The 12,100-nt window shown below is 36.7% G+C and overlaps 2 protein-coding genes across 2 annotated transcripts; one reads left to right on the forward strand and one right to left on the reverse strand.

Annotated features, from left to right (window-relative positions):
- Positions 1–239: 239 nt before the first annotated feature.
- Positions 240–4,357, reverse strand: LOC143729185 (uncharacterized). Its single transcript, XM_077220295.1, has 3 exons — positions 4,218–4,357; positions 3,634–3,976; positions 240–1,054 (listed from the first exon to the last, which is right to left on the reverse strand). The coding sequence occupies exons 2-3, from the start codon at positions 3,965–3,967 to the stop codon at positions 405–407; spliced, it is 984 nt and encodes a 327-aa protein (XP_077076410.1). The 5' UTR covers positions 3,968–3,976; positions 4,218–4,357; the 3' UTR covers positions 240–404.
- A 1,418-nt stretch (positions 4,358–5,775) lies between these two features.
- slc10a4 (solute carrier family 10 member 4) lies at positions 5,776–10,858 on the forward strand. The gene is made up of 3 exons (XM_077221043.1): positions 5,776–6,423; positions 7,111–7,321; positions 9,998–10,858. Exons 1-3 carry the CDS (start codon positions 5,897–5,899, stop codon positions 10,541–10,543), a joined length of 1,284 nt encoding a protein of 427 aa, XP_077077158.1. The 5' UTR covers positions 5,776–5,896; the 3' UTR covers positions 10,544–10,858.
- The last annotated feature ends 1,242 nt before the right edge of the window (positions 10,859–12,100 follow it).

Here is a 12,100-nt window from a genome sequence, read left to right on the forward strand (position 1 = left end):
TATAATCTAATGTAGGCTATATGAGATCTTAGGTCAAAATTTTACATCAGAAGTGTTCATTATAAAATTATCTATAGTGTGTCAGTCTATTTTTTTTCATTATTATTTTTTTACTTTTTTATTTTTATGTCTAAGTGACAATTACTTTAAAATGGGATTTTAAATATAAAAAAATAAATAAAGGTTATGTGTCACAGTTATGCGCTGTTGCAATTTTTGTAAAGCAAAGAAAAAAGAGATTAAAGATTAAATCTTTCTTTATTTGCAATGCAGTTTGCAAACATTCATATGATCCATTTTTGTGAGATCCATTACGGCGAGTTGCTTTAAAAGTCCCCACTCCCTCCTTTTTAAACACATTTTCTTTTTACTTTCCTCTACTTCTATTGTAGCTCTTGTTTCTCTTACTCCGGCAGACCCATTTCTTTGCGGGTGAGTGTTGCGATGACACGATCATTCAGATTCTCTGGTGTAGCACATTTAGGCTCTGATTGCAGGGACTCCATGGTCAGTTTCCTCCACAGGTATTCTATTTTAGTGTCACAATGCCACGGGTTAAAGGTCAACTCCACCCAACTGGTATTAATATCTAATAAGCCAGGAGACAGAAACTGCAGCCTGTTTTCACTGAGGTCAACATACTCCAAGCGCTTGAGCCCTTGAAATACAGGTGGCGGGAGTCTGTCTAGTCGATTTTTCTGCAGGAAGATGTGAGTCAGGTTAGCAGAATGACTGAAGGCTTTTACATCCAAGGACTGGATTTTGTTCTGGTCCAAATGAAGTCTCTCTAGAGCAGGGTGAACATCTAGACACCCGACTGGAAGCTCTTCGAGTTTGTTCTGCGAGAGGTGCAGAATCTTCAGGTGACTCAGACTTTGGAGTTGGGCCATTGGGAATTTCATAAGATGGTTTCCGGACAAATCCAACCATGTGAGATTGCTGTTGCTGGGGAGCCAGCATGGGTGGAGGTTGGAGATGCGGTTGTCTTTCAACACCAGGTTGAGGAGTGGAGCGTGATGGAAAACATGCGCAGGCAGCTCTCGAAGTTCATTGTCTGTGCACAATTAGGATGAGAAGAGTTAGAGAACATCTGTGACCTGCTACATCGTTTCAGTTGTTTTGGCTGTCATAACGTGTCTGAGAAAACTGCCGTCAAGGATTTTTTTTTAACAGAATTCTGAGGTTTTTGAAAATATAAAATAAAATATAACGCATATTCAATGCAGTGCACATTTTTTAACAATATATATACGACTTTAGCTACATGCTCTAGCGAAGTAACGAGCTTTCTTTACATTGAATGACTCCTGAGGTAAATGTTAAAACACGCTGTTTGATTTGATTTTATTCTCTTTCAAACCACTAAATGGCAAAGAAATTCAGCTCAGCGCTTTTCTTAACTTTGTACTTTGCAAAAAAGTCGCAGAAAGAGGCAGAGGGTTAACGAGTTTTTACATTTTATTTTCAGTTCAAAACCTCACAAAACCATGTAGCTATAGAGATGTTATTGCAAGACCAGTCTAAAACCTTGGCATGTTTGCATTTCATTTTTCAATTGTCTAGATTTAGTTTAAAATAATATTTTGCGGCATGCTTTGTTCAAATTTCTATCGTATCTTGAAGTGAAAGAGATTTGTATTATATTATGCCTGTAACAGTTGGGTTCACTAGTTCTAAATGGATCATTTATAGAGTAGGCGACATTGCAAAAAGTGGTAACCTGATTTTGTAAGATTTTTTTCTACTTGAGCTAACATTGATAACCTTCTGTTGTCAGATAAGTTTATTAATATGAATTACTTTTGAGTATAGTAAAATAATAATAAATTTTAGGTGTCAGTGCCCAGGGGCACCAGAAGAGTCTAAATCCGGGTTTAACGTTTTTCAGTTTTGTTAGCTAATTAAAGCAACATTTTTTTTCAGTAACAGAAGAATATATAAAGGTATTTGGGGTAAAAGCTGTCGTGGTGAAAGGCACAATAATTCACATGATAAACAGCTGGCTGACTTTTCCATTTGTTGACATGGTAAGATCCAGAAATATCATTTATCTAATCGGGTGTCCACCTTAGAGATTAATCACCATATTTAGAAAGAAACTATCATATTAAAAAAAGAAAGAGAAGATATATCATATAATATGATATACTTAAGATATGGTTACACTTTATTTCGATAGTCCACTTTAGACATTCTACTAACTATAAGTAACTTTGTAGCTACATGTCAACTAACTCTCATTTGAGTATTAATAGACTGTCTGCTTAATATCGACTAACTCTTTATTTTGTTGGTCCCCCAACATATATTCTACTGACTATAAGTAACTATTGGCAACTACAAGTCAACTTATTCTCCTAACCTGAAACCTAACACCTAACCATAACCATAACAGTCTACTACACTCTACTAATACTCTAATGAGAGTTAGTTGACATGTAGTTGAAAAGTTACTTATAGTTAGTAGAAAGACTAAAGTGGACTATCGAAATAAAGTGTAACCCGATATATTTATTTATTACTACGGTAAAGCTTTATTAAATTATTGTGGGCTCTCATTCCATGCTTTCAGAATACTTACTTTTTTTTAAATAATTATGTTTCTGTATTTTTAAAATAAAATTTAAAAAATGAAATGACAGTATAGCCTATTTATAGAAATAAATTATTTATCAAAATAAACGGAAAACAGTACAAACTTGTCTAAAGTGATTGTTTTGAACAAGTATTAACTTGACATTATTAAAAACATTATTTTTGCTCAGATATTTAAACAGACAAACAAACCACTTTCATGATTTATTTTCACACAAAATCTGTCGATCCATCAATGTTCAATAAAAGAAAAAAGATCTGCAATCATTCACTATGGGAGTAGAGAAAAGCACATTTTTCTTTGGGTGTGACTTTAGCCCCGTTGTACCCCTATACGGTTTTATTTTCGAGCTGTAACTAGTGGTGAAATATTTTATTCATCCTATAGAAAACAGTTTGAATTCTATAAAAAGCTAGATTGTTTTAAGGGCTCATGGCCGTACATGACCTGCAAATGGATTTTAGCTGAAGTTGCTAGTGGTTGGCATCAGAACTGATGGAAAGTTGGTCTTTTGGTTCAAAAACATCAAGAGATGTTCACATGCCCTTCAACGTGGTCTCATGATGAAAAAGAATGAGGCAAAAACACTGAATAATCACTTTGTGGAACAATTGAAATATGTTTTTGACTGGTTGGCAGTCGGCAACCCTTAAGAGAAGAACATAAGTGTGGCGAAAGTGTTGGGGAGATTCCAGGAAGAGAAAAGGGAGGAGAGCACCTGCAAATGAAATCATTGGTTAAAACTGTATAAAAGTGTGAGTTGCGAGTGAGATGGTCAGACGTCCTGAATAGGCATTTCGGCTTTCTTGCTTTGTTCAATAAAGTCTTATTTTGACTTCTGGAAGTAATTATGCCTCTTGAGCTTCATTTGCAAGAAAGAGAAGATTTTTCTCCACAACACTATAGTAAAAGGGAAGAGATGTTCGTCTCTCACTCCACAAATGGCTCATTGCTACTTCCACGCACATAGCTAAAAAAAATACATGTGAATCTTAACATCAAGCCTACACAAGTTGCTTTTATACACAAGGACTCACCCGTGAGGTCTATGGTGTGCAGGTAATGAAGGTCCTTCAGAAGATCTGCTGGTAAGCTGCTCAGTTTGTTTCCGGGCAGGTGTAACTCCTCTAGCAGTGGAATGGCTTTCAGGTGTTGAGAGGTCAGCACGCTCAGGTTGGTGAACTGGATGGTTAAGGAGGTGGTGTTTCGTGGGAGACCGTCTCCAGGGAAATGAGAGAGGCCGGCATCAGGACACACGACCTCGGTGCTTTTGGCGCTGAAGTGGCACGTGCATCGCTTTGGACACGAGAGGGCGTCAAGGCAACAGAAGACGAGCATCACCGAGAGCGCGTGCATGAGCCAGGGATTCATCTTCACGAGCTTCAAAAGTTGAAGTTCAAATTATTATTTTTTGTTGTTGTTTTTAACCTGCTGATTTATTCCTAGCATAGAGTTTCTTCGTTTGTTTTTGATAAGATATTTACTCCGAACAAAAATAATTTCATGAATGTAGGCTATAAGAAAGCGAGGAAAAAGGAATCACATAGAAATCTAGATTATCTAAGTTCCCTGACTGGCGCTCAGTCTAAAATGGTAAAACTTTAACAAAACGATATCTTACCTTTTATTGTTTAGATGTCCAGTTATTCCAAAACTCTGCTCATTCCCCTCAGTTATATCCTGACAGAGACTGTCCGTGTGTGACTCAAGCACTGTTTACAGGAAAGCAGGACAGTCAGAGAAAACCAGTCACTTATGTAACTAATGAGACATCTGGACATGCCTGAAGGGTGAAAGTACACAAGACATTTCCTAAAAGAAAAGTATATCAAATTTAAAGTATAGGTGGTTACACGGCTGTTGTAGGCTGTTAATAAAAGTGGAATAATAAATAGGCTGTGTAATTTGTAAAAATGCCCAATTTAAATGTAAACTGAGGAAATCTTTTTATGGAACGCTATATAACAGTCACGTATTAGATCAATACATGTAAATGATTGATGTTTTGGCAGTCGCATCAGCATTGCACAATGAACAAGAGGTTGCACAACAAATGTTCTACACAAATGGAGACCGTTTAATTTAAAATGTCGTTATATATAACAACTGTGCCAGTGATTTGTTTATTGCTGATGAAATGTTCACCTGTGCTTAAAAGACCTCTGTTCAGCCACGACACATCCGGGGTTTATTAATGATGATAAGCATTATTTGATCTAGTAATTATTATTGAAACAGTTTATTTTGGTTAAGTTATTATAATGTGTTACAGAACAAATTTAACTTTTTAACGTTTTACTATTAGGCTATCCTTGTTGTTGTATCATTTTTTTTTACTATTCATTTGTGACACCGCATGTGATTTTACGTGAACTGATTTTATTGAATTTTCCCCAGGGAAAAACAGAGTTAAAAATCAGATAGGGAGAACGGGTACAGTTGCATTTTTTTGTATTGTATTGTAATATATTGTATTTGTAACATGTTGCAAACAACCCCAAACAATGTTGCAACTGTGCCCGGGCCCGCAATATGACTCCTTACATTCAAATGCAAATTGTGAAAAATGTAGATTCTGTAATTATCTTTAAATGATTTAGACTATTAACATACAGATGTAAGTTTATTGTATAAACAATTGGTTTGTCTAATCCAAACCGTCTCTGAGTAACAGAGCCAAATGCAAAAATTGTTGCAACTGTCCCCGGTCTCCCCTACACTTCTTACATCTTACTATTCCATCAATTGTCTATTTCAACAACAGAGATGTATGTTGTTGCTGTTGTTCTTTAGGCTATATAAATTAATCATAAAAAATAATTTGTCAGTTGAAAACAATCTTATAATTGGTACAGTTGACATACATTTTACTTGAGATATTTTCCAAATAGAACACAAGAGCTTTAATTGTATTGTCAATACAAACAGGTACAACAATCCAAATGAACAAGACTATTGAACAGGCTATTTGAAGAATTTTAAATCCTCCTCCCCCCAACGTTCACGTTCCAACATGTTCCAATCCAATTCCAACGAATTTCTCCTGAAATGTGTCTTAGTGATCAGTTTCTGAGTTAATTGTTGTGGATGGAGCCTGCTGGTTCGTGACGCGCGCTCTACGCCAAACCCCTCCCGGTGGCACCGCGCGGTCAGCGCTGGACATCCCAGTGTCCCTCAGTCACTGCTGACAGACGTACAATGATCCTGGGCCGCTAGGGGACCGCGCGCCTTTCTTATCAGGTCAAGGAGACACCCGCGGAGACTGAAGGTTCATTTGGAGAGCTCCAGTGCTCAGACGCGATGGAGACCTCCAGCAGCGTGCCAAACACCGCCGCGCTCAAGCGACTTCTGAACTTCACAGAGGACCCGGCCAGCTTTTCGGAAAAGCCTCCCATAGCTGTATTGCGCGCCACAGAAGAGCCGCTGTCTCTCGTGCTCAGGAGCTTCAGGACTGTGGTTCCAGCGGGGCTCCTGGCGGGTCCATTCTCGCCCTCTGAAGAGCCCACTCACCTGATTGTGGCTTTCTGGGATTCACCCTTGAGTCACTGGATTAATGTGTTTGTTGGCTTTGTCCTGTGCTTCACCATGCTGGGGCTGGGCTGCACGGTGGAGCTCAGTCAGCTGGGCGAGCACATCCGAAAGCCCATAGGAGTCTTGCTGGCGGTGCTGTGCCAGTTTGTCCTCATGCCCCTCATCGCTTTCCTCCTGGCTCTGGCCTTCTCCCTCAATGATGTGGCCGCTATGGCTGTGCTGCTTTGCGGCTGCTGCCCTGGAGGAAACCTCTCAAACATCATGTCATTGCTGGTCAACGGCGAGATGAACCTCAGGTAGCTATATGATGTCTATTACATCCGTATACACTCTTAAAAATAAAGGCTTCACAGGGATTTTTTTTGTGTGTGATGCAGTGATGCCATTAAATAACCATTATTGGTTTTCCAAAGAACCTTCCAGTAGCCTAAACAGTTCTTAAAAGAACCATTATTTTTTAGTTAAGAACATCTTAATAAGCTAAAGAACCTTTTCCCACTATAACGAACTTTTTGTGGAATGTAAAGGTTCCATGCATGTTCTTTGTGGAACCATCGATGACAATAAATAATCTTTATTTTTAAGAGTGTATTATTTCTCATTAAAGAAAAACTGTATATCAAACCTAAAATGCGACGATCTGTGAAATATGTGAATAATGTGAAAATCCGTCTCGGATTACACATAGACTGTCACAGAAAATAAAATATATATATTGCGAGAATGTCAAAAATAGATGATAATGTGGCTAGGTAATTTTAAATAGTTATGGATTTTTGGACATTACATATATTGTGTTTTAATATTTATCAGCATGCTCTTTTCATTCTGACCAAATTACAATATCGAGAGATATAAGCATGACACTGAGTGCATAGAAGTTAGAACAGATAAATGAAATAAATGTCAGAATAACGCGTCAACTTTGTTTGGCTGACTTGGTAATATAGCCTACAATGCTTTTGGTGGGTTATGTTTTCCAGCATCGTCATGACCATCTCGTCCACTATCCTGGCGCTTGTGCTCATGCCGCTGTGTTTGTGGATGTACAGTCGCGCTTGGATCAACACACCCGTGGTCAACCTTCTGCCCTTCGGCGCGATCATCCTCACCCTCTGCAGCACCCTCATTCCCATCGGGCTCGGGGTCTGGCTTAGACAGCGCTATGCTCGAGTGGCAGAAATCATCATTAAGGTGACTAAATGCAAAAAAAACGGTTAATTTGTCGAACAGTGGTTCAAGTGCCACAGCTGCGCGCATTTGCTATTAGGAAAAGGAAACTGATTTAGAGGAGTCACTAGAGGAATATCTTCATAATAAGAAAATAATTTAGAATTATGATTATGCCGAATTATGCTGTCTTTTCTTATATATCACTGGTGATGGATTTCTTATGTTGTCTCTGGCCATTAGGAGACTTAAGTGCCCAAGGGCAAAGTGGCGTTAACTACTAACAGCCTGGTCAGAAGAGCGCAGTAGCGACTGTGAGATAGAGAGAGGTGGAGGGGTGGGGGTGAGTGTGTGATAAAGGAATAGAGGCTGTTGGCAAAGTGGAGTGGATAAAAGTGGGCTGATTTGTCTCATCATGGCTTGCACTTTTCTCCTCTAGTAGTATCATCATGTGTCTGTCTGTGCCATTCACTCTTTTCAGGATTCATGCCCCAGGCCATGTAGCTAAATATGTCACATCAATTGTTCCCAGACATATAAATGAAAAACCTTTACGACTTATTGCTGCACGCTGAATCCTGTTACACAGTGCCATCTTCACAGCAGTTCCTCTCGACCAGGGTAATGTCTACCAAGTACATCACATTATTTTCGTAAACAAAAACTGAAACTAAGACTAAAACAATTGGTCAAAAAACATTCGTAAACTGAAATAAAATAATTAGAAAAAATAAACAGGCCTATTCATTTTCTTAATTAAAGGTAGGGTAGGCAATTTTTTTTATAAACACTTTTTGTTATACTGGTTAAAACTCTCTTCATATCGTGGTAGAAATAAATAATAGAAGTGGTTCTCCACTCGTCATTGAATTCCAACACAATGCTTTTAGTTTTTACAGTTAAAGAGTGTGTGCCTATGGTAATACTGTAAGTAGCTAAACATTTAACTCTTTCGCCGCCAGCGTTTAAAAAAAAAAGCATTTTTGAGCATTTTCACAAAATTTTCATGGCCCCCAGAATACTTTGTTGTATGAATATCTGAACATTCAATATATAAAAAGAAAGAACAGACCCTTTGCTTAAAAAAAAGAAAAGTTAATATGTTTTTTCTATAAACACTTGAATGTGTATTGAAAGTTTGAAAGTATTGAAAGCGACATTTTGAGCAAAAAGGTGAGAATATGTGTTTTTGTCCGAGACTACTAACCAATCAGGTCAACTGTGATCATCAACTAGTGGATCTCAGAGCTGGTGTGAGTGAGTGGAGGCGGGGCTAATTTGCATATTTATAGAATCCTGTTTACTAAATGAAGCAAGGGTGTAGAGTTACATTCAAGATATTTTAAGGCATGAATACTTTTTTTTCAAGGAAAAAACTTTTAAATATTTAATTTTGGTGATCAAAGATGAGTTTTAAGGGATATAATTATTGAAAACAGTGGGACTTTAATATGAATGAGTTTGTCTGAATGTTTCACAATTTTTACTTTTTTATAGTAATTTATACTTTATTATACTTTTAATTTGTATTTGTTTGGTTCCTTGTTCAATCTCAAACCATTATTTTATTTTTTAAATATTAAGAGGTTTGCATAAGAGTTAACTGTGAACTGTGCAAACATTAAACTTTGCTAAAATAAATGTCTTGCTTTGGTCTACGCTGGAAATATTCTGTTAACTCTGCTAAACTATAATTATTAAAACTAAAACTGAAACTAAATATCTAAAAACTAAATAGAAATGTGTTCACAAAATAAAAACTAAACTAAAAATAACCAAAACCATTAATGAAACTAACCAAAACTGAACAAGTTTTAGATGAACGCAAATTTGAAATTTTATAGCAAAATAACCTTGGTATTGGTTGTTTAAGGAGAGCTTAATGTTAAAAATATTTAGAAATGGTCTCCATTCGAAAAATTGTGTGAATATGTCCATTAAACAAAATAAAACAAATATTGTGAACTGAAAATAAAGTGTCAGTTGAAAAAATAATATTGTTTCAATAAGTCCATTAGACCCATATAATAAAATAAGATTAGTGTGAGAATATGCCCATTACACCCAGAAATTAAAGTAAAAAATATTGTGAGAAAGTCCATCATACACAGAAAATACAATAAAAAATTTAATTGAAAATACAGTACGTCCATTAAAAATAATATTGTAATAATGTCCATTAGACCCATATAATAAAATAAAAATATTGTGAGAATATGTCCATTACACCTAGAAAATATTGCAGATTCTGTTTGCTAAATAACTAAAATGAACTAAATGGATCAATAGCCTGTATACATTCTGATGAGAAATTTCAATGAGATCTGTATGACAGTTTGACCCTTGTATGATACTTAATATTCAACAATATTATTGATCTGCTTGCACTGACATCATTATATGAGAACTGATCTGAGCTGGACGATGACTTCACTGTTTTCTCCAAAGCGGCTATATATACAGTAAATTAACTAAATGAATAACCTTTTTTAACAAAAATAAACCATCACTGAACTTACTTAAGCTGGTCTATGACGCTATTTTGTTCTTGATCTGCTGTACAGCAGAAACAAACTCTGTTGCATTATATTCCTGTAAAGCTGCTTTGAAACAATCTGTATTGTAAAAAGCTCTATTTAAATAAAGGTGACTTGACTGTTTGTAAGATTTACCAGCCTATGCTTTGTGCTTGTGGTCCAGGTGTCTCTGTGGTCTCTCCTGGTCACTCTGCTGATGCTCTTCATCATGACTGGAACTATGCTGGGCCCGGAGCTGCTGGCCACCATCCCTGCCTCCGTCTACCTGGTGGCCGTGCTCATGCCCATGTCTGGCTACGCGGCAGGATACGGCCTGGCGACGCTCTTCGACCTGCCCCCCAACAGTCGGAGGACTGTGTCTTTAGAAACCGGATGTCAGAACGTGCAGCTCTGCACAGCCATCCTGAAGCTGGCGTTCCCTCCGCAGCTGATGGGAGGCATGTATATGTTTCCTCTGCTGTACGCACTCTTCCAGGCAGCAGAGGCTGGCATCTTCATTCTGGTTTACCGCATGTACAGGAAAGAGGTACTACATAAACAGGACCTCATGCAGGATGATGATGATGATGATGATACAAACATATCCTACAGGAGAATGAAAGAAGAAGATGTGCCGTTTGATTCTACGTATGGTGCGGTAACAGTGAGCGATCCCAATGTCATTGTGCTAGAGTCACAGGATGGTGTTGGAAGCCCCACGCCAGTATAAGGGGACAAAAACAACTGACTTGAGACTCGCTATAGACACAGGACCTGCGTATTTACATTAGGATTTGTTCATGCCATCACTCGCTTTTGAATTTGCTACTAATTACTCACAGCATTCTAACTAATATGTGCCAAAAAAGATTGCAAGACTGTGAAATTGGAAACTAATATCATCATGACATCACGGCGATTCTGAATTTGAATATCCCGAGCCAATGTTTGAAATTTATCTAAACACACTAGCCAGATATTACAATTCAATGGCATTTTCTGAATTAGCATAACATATATGCCGAATTCAAAAACAAATGCACATGCTGGGGGACATTTATTAATAAAAAAATAATACCGTTTTTAGACAAATATAATTATTATATTAAATATATAATTCTATATAATTCTTAAATTATATAAAACTATACATTTATTTATTTATATATATATACAGTATATATATATATTTACACACACACACACACACACACACACACACACACACACACACACACACACACACACACACACACACACACACACACACACACACACACACACACACACACACACACACACAGACAGACACACACAGAGAGAGAGGTGTATGTCTATATAAATTATATATTTTTCATACATTCATTAATTTATTCAAATAATATAAGACATTTTCAGAGTGTCATGGATGTATGCAAATCCACCATTAATATAGATTTATGCTGCTGTTTGTAAATGAATCCTGCTATTACCCCAGTAAAAGGATTACATTGGCTTATTTGATTATGTGGACCCAGAGGATGAGAAGACTGATTCACATCCCACGCCTTATTGCACATCACCACTGTCAGTCTGTTTCTGATTTCAAAACAAGACAAAATATGTTTTTTTGAGATTCTTGCTTCAAAAATATTGAAATTTTTACAGGATTACCACTACTTTATATCACCGATACCAAAGGCTACAACAACATGTCAGCGTCAGACCAAATGTGGTTTTGGAAAACAGGAAAAGCCTACAGCAATAAAAACAGACTTTATTTAAAATAAGGTTTATTCTAGAAAAGTGATTATGTGCTTCCTTCTGAAAATATCCAAATACGCAATCCATCTCTGTAATCGAAATGAAAATATTGTACATGTTTATCAGAATATAAGAAAACATCTTCAAGATGAATAAATGTTTACAGCAAGCATCTAATATTATTATTTTTGTTCCTCCAATATCACTGCCAGACTCTGGTTTAAAAATTATTTTATATGCACTCACAAACTGCAACTTAATATTATTATTTAACATTAATACAGTATTGATTTTTAATAATAGGGCAACTGAAGTGAGGCAGACAAACAATAGGCAGAATTTGTAAGTTGTTTTTTTAAATAATACAATTTAGTGCTATGTATTTAAATTGAATTATTATGCTATTCAGTAAAATGGAAGCCATTTTTAAATAATTTTTAGTCAAATACTGTGCTTATGCTTACGGCACTGGTGCAAACTACTTCTGTCTGTATTTCCACCTGGGGAGAGTATAGCAAAAATTCTGACTTTTCTAAAATGTCTG

The sequence above is a fragment of the Siphateles boraxobius genome, unplaced genomic scaffold (genome assembly GCF_051911475.1).
Source record: "Siphateles boraxobius isolate OS27281-9 unplaced genomic scaffold, OSU_SipBor_1 8, whole genome shotgun sequence".
NCBI classification, from domain to species: domain Eukaryota; kingdom Metazoa; phylum Chordata; class Actinopteri; order Cypriniformes; family Leuciscidae; genus Siphateles; species Siphateles boraxobius.